This window comes from Sminthopsis crassicaudata, chromosome 3, assembly GCF_048593235.1.
Source record: "Sminthopsis crassicaudata isolate SCR6 chromosome 3, ASM4859323v1, whole genome shotgun sequence".
In the NCBI taxonomy this organism is placed as follows: Eukaryota; Metazoa; Chordata; class Mammalia; order Dasyuromorphia; family Dasyuridae; genus Sminthopsis; species Sminthopsis crassicaudata.
Window position 1 is genome coordinate 595,966,286 of NC_133619.1, and position 25,502 is coordinate 595,991,787.

General features: G+C 37.5%; 1 protein-coding gene across 3 annotated transcripts in view; it reads left to right on the forward strand.

Annotated features, from left to right (window-relative positions):
• The window catches only part of CTPS1 (CTP synthase 1), a 77,180-nt gene that overhangs the window by 35,548 nt on the left and 16,130 nt on the right, over positions 1-25,502 (forward strand). Inside the window, exons 3-9 of one of the 3 annotated variants that reach the window (XM_074305422.1) lie at positions 4,315-4,473; positions 13,977-14,157; positions 16,692-16,862; positions 20,866-20,966; positions 22,123-22,239; positions 22,448-22,531; positions 23,751-23,831. In XM_074305422.1, the coding sequence (XP_074161523.1) occupies positions 13,992-14,157; positions 16,692-16,862; positions 20,866-20,966; positions 22,123-22,239; positions 22,448-22,531; positions 23,751-23,831 (720 nt within the window). In that variant the 5' untranslated portion in view covers positions 4,315-4,473; positions 13,977-13,991. Of the gene's footprint in view, positions 1-4,314; positions 4,474-9,990; positions 10,144-13,976; positions 14,158-16,691; positions 16,863-20,865; positions 20,967-22,122; positions 22,240-22,447; positions 22,532-23,750; positions 23,832-25,502 lie in introns of those variants that run through there. The other 2 variants (XM_074305423.1, XM_074305424.1) reach the window with 2 other exon arrangements.

Genomic DNA, 25,502 nt, shown 5'->3' on the forward strand with positions numbered 1-25,502 from the left:
TTAGATGTAAATAATGCTCCTTTGTTAAAGGTTCAAACACTTAAAAGGTCAATTTATTTCCAAAATGAGCTTGAACTAAGAGTACCAGAATCAAACTTTCCCCTAATATTTCCCTTTTCACCAATAAAAATAGACAAAACAAATCAATATATTAGCCATATATAATCTTTCTTTTCCCCTCCCTCCCTTTCCTTTTCCCCTTCCTTCCTTTCTCCCTCTCTCTTCCTCTTTTTCTCTCTGTTTCACTGACTGAGAATCGAAACTCTCAAAGAAAATATTATGAAACCAACAGTTGACAAATCCTTCCCCCCTTCTTTTTTTCTCTGCCCCTTCTCCCTCTCACTCCAGAACTCAGAAGCTCTGGTTCTAAATGAACTTTCATTTTACTTTGCTTAGAACCAGGTCATCATATAATTTCCAGACTACTCCCAAACTCTGCTACCCATATTCTGAACTTCCCCCACCTCCTCCCACTAGAGTTCTGGCTCTTGCCCCTAAAGCCCAGGATGATCAGCTTTAATAAAGAAACTTTCAGCTTGTCTAGAACCAGACCATTGGGTCATTTCCTGGCCAGCTTGGAACCATACAGTTAGTTCCCTACCCTCTTCTAACCCCAGTTGTCCTAAAAGTGATCTATCCCTAGAAGAATGTAAATTACTAGAGGGCAAGGAATGTCTGGCTTTTTTTGTGGTTACATCTTCAGCCTTACATAATGTATAGTACACAGGAAGTACTTATTAAATGCTTTTTTATTTCCATCTAGTCAAAGGTAAACAGAGATAATCTTGTTATTCAGTTCTGTTGGACTTTTTATGAGTCTTTTTTTTTTTTTTTTTTTTTTTTTTGCAAAGGTACTGAAGTAGCTTATCATTTCCTTCTCCAGATTATTTTACTCATGAAGAATTGAGGCAAACAGGATTAAGTGACTTGCTCAGTCACACTGCTAGTCTGTGTCTAAGGTCTATTTTGAACTCAGCTTTTCTTGACTCCAGACCTAGTACTTTATCCAGGCCATTTACCTCCACTCTTAAATAAAATTTAAATTGGGTAGCTTGGTGGTACTGACCTTAGATACTTAATACTTCCAGGCTGTGTGACCTGGTGCAAGTCACTTAACCCCAACTGCCTCAGCAAAAAAATAAAATTTAAATCTTTTCATTTCAGGGAATTGGATTCTTCCCTAAAATTGATAAAGTCTTTTTACTCAAGAAAGATTGATTAAGTCTTTGATTACAGTGAAACCAAGATTTCAGACTAGAATAATCTTATTATTTCTTAGTATCTCTTAACACAACTGAGTTATAAACTAAAAGCTTTCTGAGTAGTAGTTATCTTTATTGCTCCAGGTGTTGCCTCTTTGTGACCCTTTTTGAGGTTTTCCTGGCAAAGACACGGAAGTGATTTGCCATTTCTTTCTCCATTCAGAATAGTTAGGGTGGGAGACCATTAGCATCAGAGAGGATTAGGAAAAACTTGTATAAAAAGTTGTACTTTGTATTTGAAGAGATAGCAACCCAGATACAGTTAAGATGTCACATTACAAGATAAGTAAATTAAAGGAGCACAAACCAAAGAGACAGAATGGGGTGGAGTAAAGATTATTACTGATAACAAGGGATAGGAGCATCATCCTAGAGGAAGTGTTGTTTGAATTAGATTTTAAAGGTTCATAAAGTGATAGATGAAGAGGTAGGAGGTACCTTGGAGGTCATGCAGTCAACTTTCTTATGTAAGAAATGGGGAAACTAAGGCACAGGTAGCTGAAGTGATTTGCCCAGGATGATATAGCTGATAAACAGGACAGCTTGGATTTGAACCCAGAGCCTCTGAATTCAAAACTAGTGCTTGTTCATTACTCTTCAACACTTTCAGAAGTAGGATTCAATAGACAAAGTTAGGGGAAGAGGACACTGCAGAAATGGACAAACACAAAAAGATTAAGGCAAGAAAATTGTCAGAAAACTAGGAAGGTACAAGTACCAGCTTGTAGGAGGCTTGAATACCAAGCAAAGATGTTCGAAAATTTTCTGGTAAGGCACAATGAGACAATGAAGATTTCAGCACAGTGGAATATGTTTAGATTATGTGTAAGAAAAATTACTCAGAAAGATTTTTTTTTTAAATTTTACAGCTTTTTATTTACAAGATATATGCATGGGTAATTTTTCAGCATTGACAGTTGCAAAACCTTTTGTTCCAATTTTTCCCCTCCTTCCCCCCACTCCCACCCCCAGATGGCAGGTAGAGTAATACATGTTAAATATGTTAAAGTATGTATTAAATACAATATATGTATACACGTCCATATAGTTATTTTGCTACACAAAAAGAATCGGACTTTGAAATAGTGTACAATTAACCTGTGAAGGAAATAAAAAATAGAGGGATTGGGGATTCTTTGTAGTGGTTCATACTCATTTCCCTGAATTCTTTCGCTGGGTGTAGCAGGTTCAATTCATCATTGTTCTATTGGAGCTGATTTGTTTCATTTTGTTGAAGAGGACCATGTCCATCAGAATTGATCATCATATAGTGTTGTTGTTGAAATATACAATGATCTCCTGGTCCTGCTTATTTCATCAACATCAGTTCATGTAAGTCACTCCAGGCCTGTCTGAAATCATCCTGCTGGTCATTTCTTTCAGAAGAGTAATATTCCTTAACATTTATATACCACAATTTATTCAGCCATTCTCCAATTGAGGGGCATCCACTCAGTTTCCAGTTTCTGGTCACTACAAAAAGGGCTGCCACATACACTCTTGCATATGTGGGTCCCTTTCCCTTCTTTAAGATCTCTTTGGGATAAGCTCAGTAGTAACACTGCTGAATCAAAGGGTATGTACAGTTTGATGACTTTCTGAGTATAGTTCCAAATTGTTCTCCAGAATGGCTGGATGTGATCACAATTCCACCAACAATGTGTCAGTATCTCAGTTTTCCCACATTCCTTACAACATTCTGCATTATCTTTCCCTGTTATTCTAACCAATCTGACAGGTATGTAGTGATATCTCAGAGTTGTCTTAATTTGCATTTCTCTGATTAATAATGACTTGGAATATCTTTTCATATGGCTAGAAATAGTTTCAATTTCTTCATCTGAGAATTGTCTGCTCATATCCTTTGACCATTTATCAATTGGAGAATGGCTTGATTTCTTATAATTAGAGTCAATTCTCTATATATTTTGGAAATGAGGCCTTTAACAGAACCTTGACTGTAAAAATGTTTTCCCAGTTTATTGCTTCTCTTTTAATCTTGTCTGCATTAATTTTGTTTGTACAAAAACTTTCAATTTGATATAATTAAAATTTTCTATTTTGTTTTCAATAATGATCTCCAGTTTTTCTTTGGTCATAAATGAAAGATATTTTAGGGAGCTATTGCAAAGTCCAGATAAATGGTAATGACAGCAAGGTGATGGCTCTAGAAATAAATAGTAGAAGACTGATGAGTTTGGTAGAATAAAAGTTTGACAGAGCCATGCAGTAAAATCTGTAAGACTTAGTAACTGGATCTGAGAGGACAGAATGAAGAATTTTTAAAATTATTTTTTTTATATTTTATTGTTACCTGTGTGATCTGAACCCCCTCTGGGTCTCAGTTTCCTCATATGTAAAATGGGGGATTGGATTATATGACCTTTATGGTCCCTTCCAGTTTTATATTTATGCTGCTTTAAGAATTATAAAGCAGTTTATATAAATGGGAAGCTAAATAAATGGCACTGTCAGAAACTACAATATCACAATCCCTTAACACTCTACCCCCAAAAACACTGCATATAATTTTGTCCTATATATATATATATATATATATATATATATACATATACATGAAAGGTACATTGAGCCATTCCCCCCCCCCCAAACACACACCTAAAATAAAAGATAAAATGATACATCTGGTATCTTAACTCAGTGAGAACTCGTCTCAATTGAATCCAACAAATAAAAGGCATTCAAACTAAATGTAGAAAATCTTGATCATTTTACATGTGAAAATTAAACTGAAATGATGTCACCAAAAAGAGTGATCAGACTGAAGAATTTTAGTCATAATTCTAGAGGTTCTTTAGAAATTATCTGGCTAATTTATTTGAGATTCTAGGGAGAAGTGAATAACTATAGGATATTCCAGTTAAATCTCTTGGGGAGTTGCTTGGGACCTGGGGAGACAGGAAAGTACTTATGTCTCAGCCTTGATCTCACCCCATCCTCCACTCTTCCACCTCTATCCTTTTTCAAAGTAGGACCTTTCAAACTTCAAAGAATATGGCTGATTTTTGACTTCTCATCTTCCCATCTACAGCAGCAGCTGTTGGCAGTGTCTGCATCTGAAGCCTAAGAAAGACTGGATGAAAATGCTCTTGAAAAAGCCCAGGAAAAAAGCTACACCATGCCTAAGGGAAACTTCTTGAGCATCCCATAATAAGAAGGAAAAAGACTTCCATCAGTCAGGAGCTGTGAGGTACTCCTTTGCCACATAGGCACTCTAAGCTTGAATCCACTCTCCCTTGAACTTTGCACATGCATGTGGGAGAATGTATCAAAGACTCTGGGGTGCAAGGCTATTTTGTAACAACTGTTCTTATACCACTTTAGTAAATACCCCTTTCTAAAAGCTAATTGAGTCTGCTTGACTAAATGATTTTCAACTGATATTTATGGTGGGAAACACCTAAGTAGGGGCTCAGAAGCTACATAAAGTCACTTACCTAATTCCTCAAAACTACTCCTAGATCTCTGAGGGATATAGTAGCTATATTCTGAGAATCTAACTCATCAGTGGGAGCAAAAACTGGGATTATATTGCCAAAGCATTTGTCATACACAGTAATTATTTTGACAAAACAAGTTAAAGAGGCAGAGACTCTGTCTTCTTGGATATTATAATTAATGTATGACATTGGCAGGGAAAGATAAACATCAAAACACAAACAGATGAATATGTACAATGACAGCATACACTAGATAAATCACATACATAGAATTAAGGAAATGAAAAGCCCCATCTTTTCTGTCTGTCATCTTATTCTCTGACTTAGTCACTAGATCTACACATTCTTCAAAGGAATAAACTAATGGGTTGTGAGAGGAGCAATATTGCTTTTAACTTTGGCTCTCCACTTCTGAACTTGCCATTTCTTGCTATTATAGGAGACTCTTTTCCCTCCTCAGCTAAGCCCAAAGCAATTTTGAAGAGAAGTATGGTGGTCAGGGTTGAATGAAGATGAAACTATTACTTTCTAAATCTCTTCTCCCCTCCCCAATTCAATGACTGCATAGTTTATTATTGTTCTTAATAATTTTTATTACTACTATTGTACAGACTATTATTACTTTGATGGAGATGAAGCATTATTCACTGGAGAAAATCCTGTATTTGGGATTAAAGAACACCAGTTAAAATCCCACCTCTCTCCTGTGTGACTTTGGATACCTTTTCTGGGCCAAAGGTTCTCATCTATAAAATAAAAGGCTTGATCTCAATAACCTCCAAAATCTTATCAGTTTCTATAATCCTTTGACAAGAGTTTGAGAAAATGAGAAAGCCTGAGTAATTGCAATTTCATTATTGGAGAGAGTATCCATCTTGTGAGATCACAGGGAAGAAACCTTGGAGGTTATCAAGTCCACCTGAGACCCAGAATGGAAGTGACTTGGCCAGAATTGCAAGACTAGTAAGGATCTGAGGCAGGACTTGAAACCCAGGTCTTTCTGATTCGAAGTCTCAAACTCTGAAGAAAATTCATCATTCATTCATCCAGGATGTTACTGACTTTTCCTATTCTTTCTCTCTCTGTGTCTGTCTGTCTCTGTCTCTGTCTGTCTCTGTTTATATTTGCCTCTCTATGTCTGTCTCTCTGTCTCTCTCCCTCTCCATCTTTCTCTGTCTTTTATCACTTCTTTATTACCACAGATAGCCACCTATTAGATCTTTCTACCTTCATTCTCTCTTCTCTGTGATACATTTTCCACACAGATGCCAAATTGAGATTCCTAAAGTACAGGTCTGACCATGCCATTCTGCCACTCAAGAATCTTCAATGGCTCTCCATTGCCTTTAAAATACAATGTGGATTTGGTTATCTTTCAAAACTGATTATCCATTACTTTTCCTTACATGGTCTATATTCCAACCAAACTGGCCTAGTTGCTGTTCCCTATAAATAACCTTCTACCCTTCATCTTAATGTCTTTGTAGAACCTTTCTTCTATGGTTGGAATTCTGTCCTTTCTCACCTTCACTTGGAATTCCTAGCTCCCTCTGGGACTCAGCTTAAGTGCTACTTCTTTCAAAATGTCTTTTATGATTTAGTTAGTTATAGTCTCTCTTTTTCTTAACTATTCTCATCATAATCACTTTGTATTTATTTAATATATAACTTGGATTTAGTTATGTGTGGATTTAGCTTGTTGGTTGAACTATATTGATTGAAGTCAATCCAGGCAACTTCTACATATTTGAGGTTCCAACCTCAAAAAGAAATAGAGCATACTAAACTACATCACACACACACACCTTTGTATGTATCATGTGTACATATACATATACATACATACATATGCATATACACATGTATCCCCATGGGATATTAATATTATTTGGGGGGCACCTGAATGAGGCCTTCATCCAACCCATTAGACACATCTGCTCTTTGTGATTTTTTGACCTTGAAAAGCCAAGAAAGAGGGATAATTTGGAGGCAAGAATCATTATTCTGAGTCGCCCTTTTTGTTCATTTTGAATATCTATACTTGTTTAAAGTCAATGTGTTAATAATGTGAAGTGTAGTTTTATCACTTATCAGCTATAAAACTATGGGGAAAGGACTTGATATCTTTGGGTATGTTTTCTCAACTATAAAATGTAGCTATAAATACTTGCAACAGCTATTTATCACAGTATTGTTTTGAGGAAAGCCTTTTATAAATTTTATAGTGCTAAAGAAACATGCCTAATGACTATCATTATTGTCATTATCATTAATAATCAGGACTTATTTAAGTCTCTGCTTTTGTAATACAAAGAAGCAGCCTTGCCCCTATGGTAGGTTAGATTCACACAAAACTGAATAATAAATATATAGACTTTAGTAGCATTTTATCAAATTCCTTATCTTTGGGGACACTGTGCTTTGTCCTTTTGAATCCAAAGCAAGTTGCAAACAATGTGTTTCTTCACTCTGATGTCATTTTGAAGGATCAAATTACTTTGAACCACCGCAATGGGCTGGTAAATATTTATCTGCTCTGGTTCTTGTGAATCAGTCTAAGCTGGCTCTAGTATCCAAGTGCTGCTTATACAAAATTTCTAAATAATGATCAGAAGACCCAGTCAGATAAAATTTGAGAGAGTTCCTTCTAGTCTCATCTGAAAATGTGTTTTTAATATTCAACCATCAAAATATTTAAAAGATTTAGGAAAAAAAGCCAGTCATCAATAAGCACTGGACTTCCAGGGCTTAGAATTGGTGAGTTCCTCCAAGTCTCTTTACTGCCATGAATTCTGGAATACTGGGAGTCACAAAAACTCCAAGACTGCCAGTTCCGAAGCTGGTAAGAATGGCAAGGAAAAATCTAAAGGTGGGAAGCCATACTGAGCAATCAAAGGTTCTGACTTTTGGAAAGATCAAAGGTCATTCAGGTATTATGAGACAGGCAGAATTGAGATTTAAACCCACATCTTCTGATTCCAAACAGTTATTGTTACTGCCACTATATCAAACTGTCTTACACCCTTTCAATGGCATGGATCTAAACTACAACATGCTACTTAAGTGGTCATCCAACTTTTTCCAGTGATGGGAAATGACAGTCTCATAAGGCAGCCAATTCTATTTCTGGGCAGCAATTTCCTAATTGTAAAAATATTCTTCCTTAAAATCTTTTCCTTGTCATCCCCAACTAAGCCCAGAGCCACACATCCTCTTCTACATGATTGTCCTTCAAATATATGAAGATAGCTAAAATATTTTCCCAAAGTCCTCTGTTCTCCAGGTCAAATATTTGTAATACATTAAAAATATTTCATACAACAGATTTTAAATTCTTTCATCATCCTGGCCTTTTTTTTTTTTTTTTTTTTTTTTTTAATATAGTAACTAGCAACAATAATTGTCTACACTCTGTTCAAAAGTGTGGAGAGACCAGTGTAGGCCTGAAATTCTGAAAGAGCTGGAGTGAGACAGTCCTCACTGGAGCATCTTGTGTAAGGAAAAGCAAGAAGATTTGCATAGTTGGATCAAAGAGGCCATGGAGGGATAGAAGGTTTAAGAAGCCTAGAAAGGGGGGGAGGTTATAAAGGGCTTTAAACATCCAACAAAGGATTTTATAGTCATTTGGAGGTGATAGGGAGCCACTGGAGTTTATTGAGTAGGGGGAAAGCAGTGGGATGGTTAGATTTGTGATTTAGTAAAATCACTTTGACAGTTGAGTGAAGGAGTGATTGTAGTGGAATTGTCTTGTGCAGGGAGACTAACCAGCAGACTACTGCAATTGTCCAGATATGAAGTTTTGAGGGACTGCCCCAAAGTGATAATAGTATCAGAGGAGACAAGGGAGGTATATTAGAGAGATATTGCAAAGGTACAATCAACAGGTCTTAGGAATGGATTGGATATGGGGTGGGGGAGCATCTAGGTTATGAGCCTGGGTGACTGAGAAATTGGTGGTTTTCTTGACAGTAATAGAGAAATGTGGAAGAGGGGAAGAGTTTGGAGAGAAAGATAATGAATTCAGTTTTGGATATATTGATTTTAAAACATTTATAGGATATCCAGATTGAGAAGTCTAATAGGTAGTTGAAATTTACTTTCAACTCTAAAGCACTGAGAGCCTCTCCCTCACACCTCCCCATCACTTTGTTTTGGACCTCTCTGAATATTTACTTATGTAAATGGTAAAAGGTCTGTAAACTGTTTTTCTCCTGGGGCCTCGTGAGGAGGGAATGACTCCTAGGAAGCTGCCTGAAGCACATAGTGTGACTAGCTGGGATTACTTAGCTGGTTATCAGAAAGTAAACTTAGGCAACATTGAGTCCTATCCATTTGGGTAAAAAAGCAAACAATTACTGGATGAACTGGATCAAAATGAACTGGATGTGGGCCCTGCCTCTGCCATTTTGTATCTGACTCTTGGCAAGTTACTGACCTCTGGGTCCCACTTTCCTCATGCTAATAAGCTTTTATTAATCACTCACTAAGTACCAGTCATCCTGCTAAGTCTGGGAGACAAAGAAAGGTAGAAGACAGTTCTTGTTTTCAGAGCTCAAACTCAAATGGGAAAAGACTACACAGAAATAACTACATACAAGCTACATGCCTGACAAATCGGAAACAAACAACAGAAGGAGGACATTCCCTCTTCCTACTTTCCAGTTCTAGGACCATCAAAAATCAGCACTGCTTTCAGAAAAAGCATGCCAAGTTCAGTCATGTCAGATTCTGCATGATCCCATTTTTTTTTCTGCAAAGATACTGGAGTGGTTTGCCATTTCCTTCTCCAGTTCATTTTGCGACGAGGAAGCTGAGGCAAAAAGAGTGAAGTGACTTGTCACCCCGTTAGGACTCCAGGCTCAGCCCTGTAGCCACTGGGCCACCTAACTGTCCTTCCAGAACCCCCCTGTGCGCTCTTTTAAAAAAGTGTCCTTCTATTATAAGGTAAACTTCTTGAAGACCGGGACTAAGCTCGTTTAGGTAACCCCGGAGCTCAGGGATTAATCTGTGTGGTCATTCATTTATGAGGGAGGTTGGGCTACCTGATCTCTATGCTAGTGCTAGCCGGACACTCTTAGATACCTGGGACTAGAGGATGGGCGGGCGGGTAATAGGGGCGGACGTAGGCGGGTCCTCCTCGGGCTCCTCCTTCTCCCGGGGCTCGATCGTAGCTACAATTCAGCTCGGAGCCCCCGCCCACGCCTGCGCATTAAGGCCCTCCCAGTCCCTCTGGGTCCCGCCCCTCCCCGTCGGCGGCCCCCCGCCCCGGGACCTGTGCGCGCGCACCGCCTCGCGCCCGCCTTCCCTCAAAGACTCCCGGTCGGGCCCGCCCGACTCTTCAGTGACCTGCGCGCGGCGGCCGCGGATGATCACGCTCAGGTGGCGGGACTGACAGGACTGGAGCTGCCGTGGTCTAGTAGGTAGGGCCGCGCTTCACTCTGGTCCCAGCGAGGGGCCAAAGCTGCAGCCGAGCTGGGCCGGGTCGAACCCAGCAAAGCAGCCGGCTTCGGAGCGCGGGGTTGAGGCATCCGGCATCCTCCCTCCCTTCTCTCTCCTTTCCCATGGTCCCCCCATCCCTTTCCACTCCTTCCCCCCCCCGCCTCCGTGACCGGCGTCTCGCTGGCCAATCGAGGGCCAGGTGGCTGAGCCTCCCGCCCAATGGACTGCTTGCGTAACGGGCGGGGGGCGGGCCGTCTGGGGCCGCGGGCTCGTGGCTCCTCGCGCCGGCCGCGTGGCCGCAGCCACTGGGGTCTGGGCACCTCGGGGTCCCGGCTTCCTTCCGGTCCTCGGCGAGAGCTGTGGGGGAAGTGGGAGGAGAGACCACTCGGACGGATCCTCTCCATCCGCCTCTCCACTCAGCCCCCACCCCACTTCATATTGAAATCCTGGCCCGAAACAGTCCGGAACTAGGGAAACAGACTGGAGGGCTAGTTTCGGTGCTGTCACCAACTTGCTGTGTGACCATGGGCAAGCCATTGCCTCTCTCCGGTCCTCAGTTTTCCTTTGTAAACCGGTGATTGTAACAATGGCCAGACCTGCCCCTCTCAGGCTTCCTGAGGGTATCCGATGAGATGATAAGGTATCTCTTACCCTGAGAGACCCACAATCGTGGTACTGAGACCCCCAAGATCTCCGCAGTTTGCTAATGAGGAAAGGGACTTGCTATTCACACAGCTACCAGTGATGATGGCCCTTTAATGTGTATAACACAATGATTGGCAAGCTTTTCATGCTGGACCCCTCGGTTTCAATCCAAGGCTTTGTCATCCAAGGATAAATTTGGGGGATTCTTCAGAAGAGAGTGTTCAATTAGATTCTGTGGTGGTTCCACTTGGTTAGGATTTCCGAGAATGCTTGGTCCTAGCTGATTTCACTTTTTTCCTATTTTAGAAGGAAATTGGTGCAGCCTGAAAGCTGGGTTAACTTTCTGTGATGCTGTGATGTTGTGATGATGTTGTGAGGCTCATCCTTTGTGTCCCATATGTTATCTGTCTCTTTTCTTCTCCCTTTGCCCTCACTTAATTGCGTGTTACCCACAGCTCCACTTTCACCATTGGCTCCTCAAAATATTAGTGGATAGAATGTTATGTTTGGAATCCCGAGAGGCCAGGGCTTAACACCATGGACAAGTAAGTCACATAACTCCTGAAAAGCACCAATCCTGGCTTATTGATACATAATAAATGTTGGTGAATTATAAAAGGACTATGAGTTTAGTAATACTTATGGTACTTAGTTTACATTATTGTGGAGAGGAATAAATGCGATAGTTTATGTAAAGTGCATTACAAATTTTATGCACTTAAATATCAATGTTTATTACTAATTAAAAAAAAGGAAGAATACGATATGGGAATTACATGAAGTAACTTGCCCAGAGTCAGAGTCTAAATTTGACCCTATGTCAAATTTCCAGCACTTTATTCATTATATAGTCCATTTTAATTAAAATAGTCCCTATTAATGATAATTCATTTCTTTATCCCTTTAAAGTCTTAGGAATTGCTTTCTTCAAAGCTATCCTCTGAGGTACTTATGGTTACAGAACATTTCAGATACCTATCTCTTTTGAACCTCACGAGATCCTACTTGACATAGTTAATAGAATACAATTTTTGTTGAGAAAATGATTCAGTGTGTCAGACTTGTCCACTTAAGCATAGCAAGCAAGTAAACAGTGGAGTTGAGGCTTAAACTAAGGTTATTTTTTTGTTACTATGTTTTTACCATAACTAAATTTATTAGGGCCCAAACTGTTCCAGATATTTACTCTGGTGCCTCAAGGAACTTTTTTTTTTTTTAATTGAAAACAAAGTCACTTTATTATAAATTTTTTTGGACAGTATATATGCATGAGTAATTTTTTTATAACATTATCCCTTGTATTCATTTTTCCAAATTTTCCCCTTCCTCCCTCTACTCCCTCCCTTAGATAACAGGCAATCCCATACATTTTACATGTTACAGTATAACCTAGATACAATATATGTGTGTAAATCCAATTTTCTTGTTGCACGTTAAGTATTGGATTCCGAAGGTATAAGTAACCTGGGTAGATAGACAGTAGTGCTAACAATTTACATTCCCCTCCCAGTGTTTCTTCTCTGGGTGTAGTTATTTCTGTCCATCATTGATCAACTGGAAGTGAGTTGGCTCTTCTTTATGTTGAAGATATCCACTTCTATCAGAATACATCTTCATACAGCATTGAAATGTACAGCGATCTTCTGGATGAACTATTTTTTTAATTAAAGAGAATTCTAGGTTGGTATCTCATAGAATCTTGATTAGAAGGGACCCTAAAAGCCAATAATCAGTTTCTTCATCTGTAAAATGAGGATAATAGCACCTACCTCCCAAAGTGGTTATGAGGATAAAATGAGATATTGCAAAAGTGCTTTGCAAATCTTGAAGCATCACATAAATGTTGTGTTTTTTTTTTTCTTGGGGGGGGGGTTAAGTGACTTGCCCAAGATCACATGGCCAGGAAGTGTTAAGTGCCTGAGACCAGATTTGAATTTGGGGAGTCCTGACTTCAGAGTAAGTGCTCTATCCACTGTACCACCTAGCTGCCCCCAATGCTAGTTATTTGTAACCAAGAATCCATATTAGAACATTGCTGACAACTTGGCCGTGAGCTTCTGCTTGTGTTTTTTGGTGAGTGCTACATCTTTGTAAACAACCTATTTTATTTTCTGATAGTTCTATTCAGTACAAAGCTTTTACTTTACGCCCGCCCCCCCCCCCCCCAAGCCTACTTTTGTGATTGACAGGTGTTATTCCTGGGTCTTCCCTTTTTGGGAACAAGCAGGAAAAAATCCTTTTTCTCATATAGTGCTTAGTGTCCTTCCTAAAGCCTTCTTTAGCTAGACTGCACATCCCAGTTTCCTTCTGTCAGTTACACCTTAGCATCCTGAGTATTTTTCTATTAGAGCAGTCTTTTAGAATATTAAAGCAAGTCTTTTTCCTGGTGTTTTAGCTTGCATTGGGCTTAGTGTATTTAAATTGGGATTCAGCTAAATTTTCAGCTAATTTGAGAGAGGTCTTACATTCTAGGTCAGCATAGGATGATGCATGTTCCTTTTGAAATAGTCTTTCAAGGCTGTCCAGTGAAGTGCTAAGGGGATGTGATTTGAACCTCAGTGGATTTCATTGGATTTAAATTTAACTTCAGTGAAAATTGATCTATATACTAAAATTGATATAAGAACATCCATACCTTGGCATAATAGATTCTGGGAATATAATCCAATTTTTTTGTTTTCTGGTTGATGCACTGCATTCAGTTTGGCTTAACAGCTTTTGGAGGGTTAGTGGGACATAGATATATTTCCATGCCGTCGGCTAAATTTTTCTCCATTTAAGGAAAATTTGACATTGGGTGCCAGTACATTAGTTTTTGGCTCTTAAAGTGTACCTAAGTATCCAGTTCTGAAATTGTTCATCAGATATTTAGAACTGGGCCGTTTGTGGAATTAACTCACAAATATGTCTGAACTTTTATGGAAAATCTGCACAAATTTCATTGTATTTTTTTCTGTACCTATTTCATCAAAAGTGGAATGTAATTATCAATTTTATTTCATCTGGTATAGTATTTTCTAAAGTTTTGATTTGCTAAAAATATTTTGGCATTCACTTTTATATCAATGTCACTTCCTGATGATTCTTGGATACTTAACTCTTCAGAGAAACCTCTCTTAATAAATATTTTATTTTTATTCTAAAGACTTTCCTCCCCTTTTTCCCTCAGGTCTTTTTGAATAAAATGAAGTACATTCTTGTCACTGGTGGAGTTATCTCAGGAATTGGAAAGGGGATCATTGCCAGTAGTGTTGGGACAATTTTGAAATCATGTGGCTTACATGTAACTTCAATTAAAATTGACCCATATATCAATATTGATGCTGGGACATTTTCTCCTTATGAGCATGGTAAGTAGCATCCTCTCTTTTTTTCCCAAACCATAGAGAAAATCTCATTTTACAAAACTCATTGAGTTAGGAATACTCTGAGTAGTAGAATGTTTTCTTTCTCAGAAGGTTAGAGAGACTTTATGTGTTAGGATTTTCAAAGATTTGAGTCCTATGTGAGCTGAAGCAGCAAGACTCCTGAATTTGAGTCAGTGGCAGGAATGCTGAACATGGATTTTGTAGCTAAGCTAGGTTTAATGCTAGTTTTGAAGTGGAGTTTACAAAAGAATTTAAGAAGCCAGGTATGGTTCATGACTTTCTTAGTTATTGACTGTCCATAGTTGTGATATTGTTCAAGATATATAACAGTTTTAAATTTTATATCATGTAGCTAGTTTTATGTTTGAAAGGTCTGAATATTCTTACTTTGAAGCACTTAGATTAAATTCTCCTAGAACAAAAATCCTTTGAATAAATATGCATAAAAACAAGGTCAACTTATGGGAACAATGCTTGACATAAAGTTCCCTTATAGCAAAATAATTTGGAAATGTTTGGAAGAGTATGTCTGAAAAGTGTTTTTCTTGGGAAACTAATTTCTTATGTTGATGACCCATATAAAGAGAAGCAGACACAACTTCATATTCCTTGACCTTGAACCTTTTTGTTGTACAGCTAGGGTGGCACAGTATATAATACTATAGTTGGAGTCAGGAAGACCAGACTTCAAATTTTGCTTTTTTATTAAACATTTACCAGCTATGTGTGACTCTGGGAAAGTCATCTCAGATTACTTTGTAAAATGGAGGGATAATTGTATCAACCTTCTTAGGGTTGCTGTGAATCTCAAATGAGATAATATTTATAAAGTGCTTTTCACATAATTAATTGCTACACAGATGTTTTATTATTATTATTTGGATTTAGCCCCAAGTAATATTCTTCACTGTTTATTAATTTAGAGTTAAGTCAGCAAGCCTTTATTAAGCTTCTATGTTTCAAGCCCTGTGCTAAGCTTTAGAGATGCAAAGAAATGGGAAAAACAGGCTGTGTCCTCAAGAAGCTCACAGGCTTATGGAGGAGACAACATAGTAACAGCTATGTACAAATAAGATATAGATGGATCAATGGGAGATATTTTAGTGGAAAGGCACTAGCAACAAGGCTTCTTCCAGAAGGTGAAATTTTAGCCAAGATCTACCTAAAGAAAGCAGGAGGGAAAAATGATAGTCTTTGGGGAAAGCCAATGAAAGTGCGTGGAGGCAGGAGATGAAACGAAGTGTCTTTTGTGTAAATCATCAAAGAAGCCATTGTCACTGAATTTTGAGAGGGTCAAGGCAGAAGCCATACTGGAACTGGAAGATGAAGTTAAGTTAAAGAATTTTTTAAAACCAATAGGACTTCAGGGGAGTCACTGGTGGCATCTGTCTGTTAAAAGGTCAACTTGTTATAACCTAAAATAAGGTTAAAATAAGTTTTTCTTTTACACTAGAATTTTGTAATGTTGAATATTATATTACCAATAATAGTTAAAATTTTTTGACTTGGGAGTTTTGCTGTAGTGATAGCTATGCTATTTAATATTCATCATGGATATGTAAAAATATAAATTGCTTTTCCAATTATTTTGCTAGAGTCTTCTGATATTTGTTGGGGCATAAATGTGATTTTGGGTTCTTTAAGGTTTTGCCAGCTTCTAGGAAGCTAAGTACAGGTCTGGAAATAGTCAGTCTGTTGTTTGAGGAGCACCCTAGTTAGAAGATAGTTGGTTGCCAAATAATGGGTTGCTAAAGTGTCAATTGCCTAGGAGGGAAGAACCCATTTAGATGATCACTTGGATATTGATCAGAGCCTGCTCTGCTGCTTGCTTGTTCTCATCTATTTTTTTTTTTTTTTTCCTGAGGCTGGGGTTAAGTGACTTGCCTGGGGTCACACAGCTAGGAAGTGTTAAATGTCTGAGACCACATTTGAACTCGGGTCCTCCTGAATTCAAGGCTGGTGCTCTATCCAGTGCGCCACCTAACTGCCCCCCTGCTTGCTTGTTCTGTCAAATCTTGGATCGCATGAATTTTTCAGAGTTCTGACCTATAACTTGATTTTCTTTTCAAAAGAGGATGGGAGACATTAGCATATTTTTGTATATCAATCTTGTGAATAAGCCAGACCATCATGACTGACATGTGTCACCCTGTGAGTTGTTGATTGAATTTATTTATGATTATGAGAGACCCACAGATATTTAGTACTTGCTCTGTGCCAGTACTGAGACTAAAATGAAACAATTATTTCTCAAGGGATTTACATTCTTAATAAATGGATACATAGTATATATAATGTACATAGTAATACAATAGAGAGGGAGAGGGATTATTTGTTGGCCATTGAAGGAAGGGGCTCTTTATTCCTCTATAGTTTTTGTTTTCCTGTCAAATGATGTTTCACTACATTAAGGAAGATATGCAAAAATTGTTCTATAAAAGAATAACACGTTATGATTTTCTAATTCATAGTGTTCAATGCCTTTTTAACCTCAACTATTTTAACATTTTCCTCAGGTGAAGTTTTTGTGCTTGATGATGGTGGGGAGGTAGATCTTGACCTGGGCAATTATGAACGATTCCTCGATATCCGTCTCACCAAGGACAATAACCTGACCACTGGAAAGATTTACCAATATGTTATTAACAAGGAGCGTAAAGGAGATTACTTAGGAAAAACTGTCCAAGGTAATACTGGATGTCCCTTTGATTTGTAGCCCAAGGTAGTAATGAGTTTTTTTTTTGGGGGGGGGGGGTTGGGACATATCTCTGTCTGAAAATGCAAAGGACTCCTTTGATATTGCAGACTCCTGGTGTTATCTTGAGAGATAGATTATTTATGTAAAACCTGCTCATGGGAGCTTTTCTTAGATTACTTTGTAAGGGCTCATGTTCTTTTTGTGAGTCTGTACAGATATTTCAAGGTAAACATCAAGGAGTTTCTTCAAGGGATAAGTTGAAACTGAATGACTTAGACAAAATACATCTGCTTTTAATTGCATGTTAATCACTTAAAGCTTATTCCTAGTTATGTGGAAGTTCCCTCAAAATGAATTAAAAGAAGCCCCTGCTATGGATGGCATTGTCTGAAGCCATCACTTGACTAATGTAACTCCTCTGAACCAAAATACCTTTTATACAGAAATTCAGTGATGGATATGGAACAATGCAGGTGATTTGAGCAAGGATGATAAAGGATGGGTCGTGTGGGATAGACAACTTGAGGAATATTTGTCTCATAGTGGAAGGTAACTATAATACTCTAAAAATGTGGAAGCTTAGTGATGAGTGTTTTAGTAAGTAATCTGTCTCCTTTTAGTTCTAGATAGTAACAGTTGTCCATGAGTAGGTTACGTAGCGTCATGCTCCTTTTTAAAGGCTTATGATGCTGTTTTTATCAATATAGTATGGTGAAAAGAACACTACCTAAAGCATCAGAGTCTCGGAATGTACATCTTGCCACAAATTACCAGATTTAGACTTGCATAGTTCTCTGACCTTGGTCAAATCAAGAACTAGTTGAATTCTAGAGATTATCTAATCCAAGTAACATCTGAACAAGAATCCCTTCCAGAGCACATCTAGTCAATCTTCATTTGAAACCTCCAGGAAGAAGGGATTCATGACTTTCTAGGGCAGTATATTCCACTTGGGCAACCTTAATTGTTGAAATTGTTTTTCCTAACAAACTAAAATTTGATTCTTTGAAACTTCTACCCATTGTTCTTAATTTTGTTTTCTAGAGTCAAGCAGAACAAATCTAATTCCTTTTCTATGACAACAAACTTTCAAATACTTAAACACATTTGCTGCCCCCCAGCCCCAATTCAAGTTTTAATTTAAGCTAAACTTTCAGTTCCCTTAACTGATCTTCATGTGGTATGACCTAGACCTTGTATCACCCTAGTTACCTTTCTCCACTGTTTGTTCTCCAGCTTATTAATGTCCTTCCTAAAATTTGCTCATAACACACTCTTCCTCCCCACAGCTGAACCACAATATTGGAGAACTAGCTCCCTGATTCTGTATACCAGTGATGTCAAACTCAAGTACAAACAGATCCCAGAAAATCACAAATTAACATTATCTAGGTTATATTTATTTTATTAACCATTTCCCAATTAGTCTCATTTGGGCTTAACTGGGGAGTTTTGTGACTGGGAGTTTGATACCAGTGTATACTTTTTTTTCTTCCTTGCACATTTCCTTGCCATATTTATTAAGCCCTTGCTCTGTGCCTTTCACTGGGTAAGGACTGAGAATACAAATATAAACCAAGTTACGTACAATTCCTATATTTAAGAAGCTTAAATTCTAATGGGACAAGAACAATTAAAAGGTAGGTGAGAATCATGGTTGGGAAAAAAGAAGCCTTTCATTTACATGTAAAGATAGTTTTCAACATTCATTTCTTATAAGATTTGAATTTGAATTTTTCTCCCATCTCTTCTATTCCTTGCCCTCATGATAGTAAGGAGTCTGATATAGGTTGTGTGTGTGTATATATATATATATATATATATATATACACACACACACACACAGTCATGTTAAACATATTTCTGCATTTGTCATGTTGTGAAAGAAGAATGAAAATGAAAGGGAAAAAAAAAAAACCCTCCAAACAAAAAATGATAGTTTTTCTTAATGCAGCCTTAAGGTTGGGTCAGCTTTTGCTTCCATATGGTTGTGAAGTTGATTTCTTAAATTTTGTGAACTTCATTTCATTGGACTTTGTTAAGTATTTTTGTCTGTCCAAACATTTTTGAAATTTGACTGTTATACTCTATGTTAGCCCAATTACCTGCAAATTTGAATGCCACTTAGGCCCATTATGAGTCTTTAATAAACATGCTTAACACTTTTCAAATTAGGACGTTCCACTAGAGATTCAATTTGTCAAAACTATTACTACTATCTCCCACTGACTTCTTGGTCAGGATGTTTTAGCAGTTCTTTGTTTTTTTCCTTTAAATTCTTTAAAACCAAGTCTTGAACATCAGTACAATTAAATTTGCCTAGTAATTCTGTATTGACTGATTAATTTAAATCCAAAGTGTCATCTTGATTTTTCTCTCTTACCTCTAAGATTTCATCAGGATTCTTTTTTTTTTTTTTCCCCTGAGGCTGGGGTTAAGTGACTTCCTCAGGGTCACACAACCAGGAAGTGTTAAGTGTCTGAGACTAGATTTGAACTTGGGTCCTCCTGAATTCAGGGCTGGTGCTCTATCCACTGAGCCACCTAGCTACCCCCTTCTCATTAGGATTCTTTGTCCATTTTCACTTACTTTTCCTTTATATGATCCTAGTAAGAGGATTTCTGGGTTTTTTTTTCACATTTCACAAAGGCTTATAGATTTCTTTGAATGCTTTTGTATTCCTCAGTCTAATTACATTCCAGTGTTCCATTACATCAGTTTACCATAATTTGTTTAACTTATCTTGTTTTAGTTTGTTTCCACTTTTTCATGATTACATTAAAATCTTTGAACAAATAGCTCATTGAAACAGTTTTGAATCCAGGTAAATATACTGTTAGTCTCCATCTTTTCTCTCCATAGGTAGCATCAGAGACATTGTCAGATGCTTTGTTGAAATTTTAAGTAATCCACTTTAAAAGTACTGAACAGGTCTGGCAGTCTGGTAACCTAAGAAATCTAGGTAATCTAGGAAACCTGCCAAAAGGGAGTCTGATGTATTAGTCTGTATTCTTGAGGAAGCCATACTGCATCTTTGATCAGTACTTCCTTTCCTACATGGTCCCTTAACCTCTGGACCTTTTGGTTCTTATTGAAAATGAAATTAGTATTGGGTTTTTGAGGTCCTTAAGACTTCAAAGTCAAGGACTCTATTACAGGTGCAATGGCAATGTCATGCCTCTAGATTCTGTAGAAAATGAGCCAAACAGTTTGGCCCCAAGGAATTAAAAATTTTAGCCCGGTAATTATACTGTAGGTAGATTTTCTACTTGCCTTGTAAACTTGGACCACAGTAGTGACTAGGCTAGCTTAGGCCAAGTGGAAGGAAATTAGACAGGTAGTCTAAAGAACTATCTATAATTTTTGGTAGAAATTCTATTCTTTGGAAATTCCAGATCTGATATATTCTATAGCATCTCTTTTTTTTTTTTCCTGAGGCAGTTGGGGTTAAGTGACTTGCCTAGGGTCACACACAGGAAGTGTTAAGTGTCTGAGACCAGATTTGAACTCAGGTCCTCCTGACTTGGAGCTCTATCCACTGTACCACCTAGCTGCCCCTCTAGCATATTTTTTAACCTCAGCCTCCACTCTGAACAGAGAACGTTTTTCCCCCCATTTCTTCAGAATTGGGAGAGACCTGTAGTTTGATTTCTAAGTCTAGATCCTATTCATCTGCTTTCTCTATGATCCATTTGAAATGGTTGGAACATTGCTAGCTTCACAAATCATAGGGAAAGCTGACTAGGTCAGTGTTTGAGATCAGATGTGTGTAGCTGTGGAGTGGCCTTGAAGAGATGGACCGACTTAAGGATTTGATGTTGCAGGGTATTGAATTTTTATTCTTTAATAGTTTGTGTTCCATTTTTATATTTGCTTAATTCAAGGATTTCATTCAAAACTAAATCTGTTTAGATTAGTATCAGTGCTATTAGAAAAGTCTTTTATAAGTTATAATAAGCTTTATAAGTTATACTATTTTCTTCTTTTTCTAGTTGTGCCTCACATCACAGATGCAATACAAGAATGGGTAATGAGACAGGCATTAATCCCTGTAGATGAAGACGGTGTACAGCCTCAAGTGTGTGTGATTGAGGTTTGTATATTCTAATCTTCCTTAGTCCTGGATTACACTGTGTCAGCTGAAAGGAAAATAGCACTAGTCATGTTTGGGGATTGCTGGCTCAGACGCTTGCAACTCAAATGTTACAATGAACAAGTTACTTTTTCTCCTTTTATGAAATAAGAATGACAACTTGTACCAACTACTCCACTGTGAGAAAAGCCCTTGTAAATTTTAAAGAGCTGTAGAAATGAGAGCTCTTAATGATGCTTTGCACAAGTTCATTATCTTGTTATGGAAGTGATGCTGAGTTTTGGAAAGGCTTTTGGATCCAGGTGAGGCAGTGTATTGTATACATCTAAGACAAGTTATCAAAAAGACTGGGCATAGGTAATTGTTTTGGCCGCAGTCTTTGTGAGTAACAAAGACTTGAGTGGTTGATCTAACCCTGGGTATCCACATCAATGAAATCATTGATCTTAGGATTTTTACTGTAGCAACAAATAGAATAAATCAAAAGGTATAACAATCAATCATATAATTTTAAAGAATGAGAAGCAGGTATTGATAGATGTTTGCTTGAATAAAAGCATAATTTATAGTATCATTTCTTTAATTAGACCCTAGGAATGTTGAAAATACTATTGTAGCTATTTATTGTCAAATTAGTAATTACCCCAACTATTATCATCTCAATGTAATTTCAAAGATAGCTCAAGCATTGATTTGCCCATGGCAGTCACTGGGAGATTAGAATTAGGGAGTTCTCTTTGTGACTGAGAATCACTTAACTCTTTCTTTCGTGATTTTAGATTTTCCTTGACACAGATATAGAGAGGACCAGAATACTTTTGGGGAAGCATAATTTTGTCTAAAATAATGTTCATGCTTAACCTGTCAGATTGCTTGCTGTCTTGGAGAGGGAGAAAGTCAGGAGGGAAGGAAGAAATTTTGGAATATAAGTTTTAGAGAAACGTATATTGAAAACTATTTGTACATGTGTTTACAAAAACTAAAATACTGTTTTAAAAAATGAAAAAGTTACATTAAAGCTCAAGGAAATGTGGTGTTCTTGATAATTGACATACTATATGGAGAATCTGTTGCTATGCTGCTTGTTTGATATAACAGAAGGGAATGGGCAAATGGAGGAAGATTTAATAATGTATTTCAAAATTTGTGCTTCTAGCTTGGAGGGACAGTGGGAGATATAGAAAGCATGCACTTCATTGAAGCCTTCCGCCAGTTTCAATTCAAAGTCAAACGAGAAAACTTCTGCAACATTCACGTCAGCTTAGTTCCACAGGTGAGGTGCTAGAAATTTTAGGGGGAACCAGAGAAAGTGGAGAGCAATGTTTGCACTAAATACTAGACTTTTTGTCTTCTGTTCTTTTGGGTATTAGAACAAATGGGAACCATGTACATAATCAAATTATCTTCCCTACTTTTAACATTTAAGGGAAATGTCAATTTTCAATTCCATATATTAAAATTTTTTTCCCTTTGTAAAATAGCCAAGCTCTACAGGTGAACAGAAGACTAAGCCTACCCAGAATAGTGTTCGTGAACTCAGAGGACTTGGACTTTCACCAGATTTGGTAATTTAAAAAAATTCTTTGTGCTAGATTAAATTTTAGTCTTAAATGTATGGCCAAAATTATTAGTTAGAAATGAACAAAAACTTTTTTGTAGAATGGAATAATTTTAATATCTCTTAATAGAATGCCCTCTAAAGTTAGCTACTCAGCTATATATACACCAGTTTATACCAGCTCTGACTATGGCATATCTTCATGACCCCATTTTAGGGATTTTTTGGGCAAAAGTATTAAGTGGTTTGCCATTTCCTTCTCCAGCTCATTTTACAGATTAGGAAACTGAGGGATAGGGTGATGGGAGTTGTCACAGAATTAGTAACTGTCTAACTTAGAAAGATGACTCTTTCTGACTCCAGTCCTGGCAATCTATCCACTGTGCTAGCTTCTCCTAGTAACCTATCTTTTCAGGCTAGAAAGATTTCAGGGGGGACCTGGCAGTGAGCTTTTTAGTTAGGGACCGTTGCCTCTGGAGCAGCCAAGTTAAGCATGCAATGTCCCAATTAACAGAATGGCAGATTGTTTGACTGCATTACTGCATAAAAGGGATGTAAACTTTTATTGGTATGAATCAATTCATACATGCTTATAAAATTGTAGATCCTTGAATTGTAAGTATAGTTGTTGAAAGAAAATTATTTCAATGACATACTTTATGCAAATTAATTTTGTATGGGATTGAGGATGAAGAATATCACTAGACAAAGGTGGATTGGTGAAATTTTGGAGCAGAATAGCAGATGTTAACCCTTATCTTTCTATTCCTCTTGACAAAAGAGATTTAAAAAATTTTAATACATAATATTGTAGAATGCAGTATATATCTCTAACATTCTGCTTTTCCCCACACAGAATTCCCCTTTTTATTGTGGGAACCACTCACAGTCCACAGAACATATTTTGGAAAGCATGTTGTAACTAGTGTTGTGTTCTGGACTTAACTAAGATTCTTTTTTCTCTATTTCACAAAATAATGGGCATTTCATTCTTATAGCTCATTAAGCAGTCTTGTTTTGAATTCTCATTTCTCGGTCTGCCTCCACTTTTGGAACTGCAAAATTTAGCTGAAAAGAGACAAGGGGGCGTTTTCAAATTTCTCCAGAATCTGGCAGGGACATTTATATACTGTAATGAAATGATTCCTATTTGCTTCAGCTCGAATGACAATATTTGTGTATTTTTAATTTCCTCTGCTAAATTGTGCCCTCATCTTTTGGAGTAGGTGGTGTGCAGATGCTCCAATCCTCTTGACACCTCAGTGAAGGAAAAGATATCCATGTTCTGTCATGTCGAGCCAGAGCAAGTAAGTGTTTGGGAAATTGATAAGTAGGATAAAAGGTTAAGATAAGTATTTCCTAGAATTACTGTTTTTTAACTTTATACATACTTTGGCTTAAAGGATTCTTGGTCTCTTTTCATGTATGGAGTGATATAATGGAAGGAAGACTGGATTCGCAATTAGAAGGCCCCTTCCACTTAATAGTTTTATAATGGTGGATAAATCAACTTCTGAGCAACTGTCCGATCTACATCTCACATAGCTGGTGTATGGCTGGTATCCAGTGAAAAAGTCCTTTGCAAAGAGTGCTGTTGGGAGCAAGAGTTGTTATTTCTGTTAATGCAGGGGTCATTGCTGTTGCCCTGACCAATTCCCATCAGTTATTCCTGGGAGTCCCTTGATTGGTATGTCCAGGTCTGACTCTGAGACCTCTTGGGCCTCAGTTCCTCCATATGTAAAATGAAGGAATTAAACTATGAGTGATCCTCAAGGCTTCTTCCAACCTCAGATTCTGTGGTTTTGTGTGTTTAAATTCATCACATTTAATTTTGGATTGTGTTTATGCATGTGCAAATGGCTGTTTGATAGAATTTATACCATTTCAGAGTAATGAAGCTCTGCTGAACCATTCCAGAGAGAAAAGGAAAGCTGTCCAGCTTTTCTTTTAGCAAACATTTCTTGACTGTCTACCACATGTGAGATATTTTTGTGCACTGTGCAATACAAAGCTGTTTACTTCAAGTTTCTTTTATCTAGGTAGCAGGAGGGATGGCAGGGAAGGATCAGTCCAAACAATTTTAATTCTTATTAGTCTGTAAGCCATACTTGGAGTAAGAGTAAATCAATTTTAGAGATAATGGGGTCTGATTTAAATAAATAGATTTCAGTTTAATTGGATTGTAATTTCTTTTGTGCATTGTTCCAAATGAAGTCTTGTGGGTGGTTTGGGTCACTTTGGATTATCAGAATTTATATAGATTGACTTTGATTTTTAGATCTCCTCTTCCTCTAGTTTTCAGCATGAAAATCTGCATTTTCTGTAGTTCTTAGGAAATGGATGTGCCAAAAGTGGGTCTGAGCTCTTCCTACTACACAGTTTTTGATGCCTAATATAAGAAATAATGGTCATTTTCTTCCAGCCTCCCTCAAATGATGGATTTCTGCAGGGGTTGTTAAATGATTGTCCCATATGTACATATATACAATGTGACTTTTTTATCTTAACAATTTTTTAAGCTGACATAAGTGATGTGATTGCTCATCCCAGCCACTGACTAGCAATGAGCTTTATTTCAGATATTAACTAGTACGTATCTTGCTTTGAAAATCTTCCTAATTCTTAGTTTCCTCAATTTTAAAGTGACGGGATCATTTAAATGATTTCCCTTCCAACTGTAACAAAATATTGTTAAGTGGTCAGATAGGCTTTGCTTGAAGACTTTCAAGTAGAGGGATCCCACCACTTCTAAGCAGCCCATTCAGCCTTTGGAGCAAGTCACTTAATCTCTGCACCCCATTTTCCTCATGTAACTCTGTTACTATCTTTCAAGCTTCTTGGGAGCAAAGAACTTCAGTGAAAGTCCACTATTGTAGCTAGAAAAAATTCATTTAGTCATTTTTCCTTATAAAGGACAGGATGTGGTTTATTTACATGAAATAGAAATATCAAGATGTTATTTGCATTCATCTAATTGT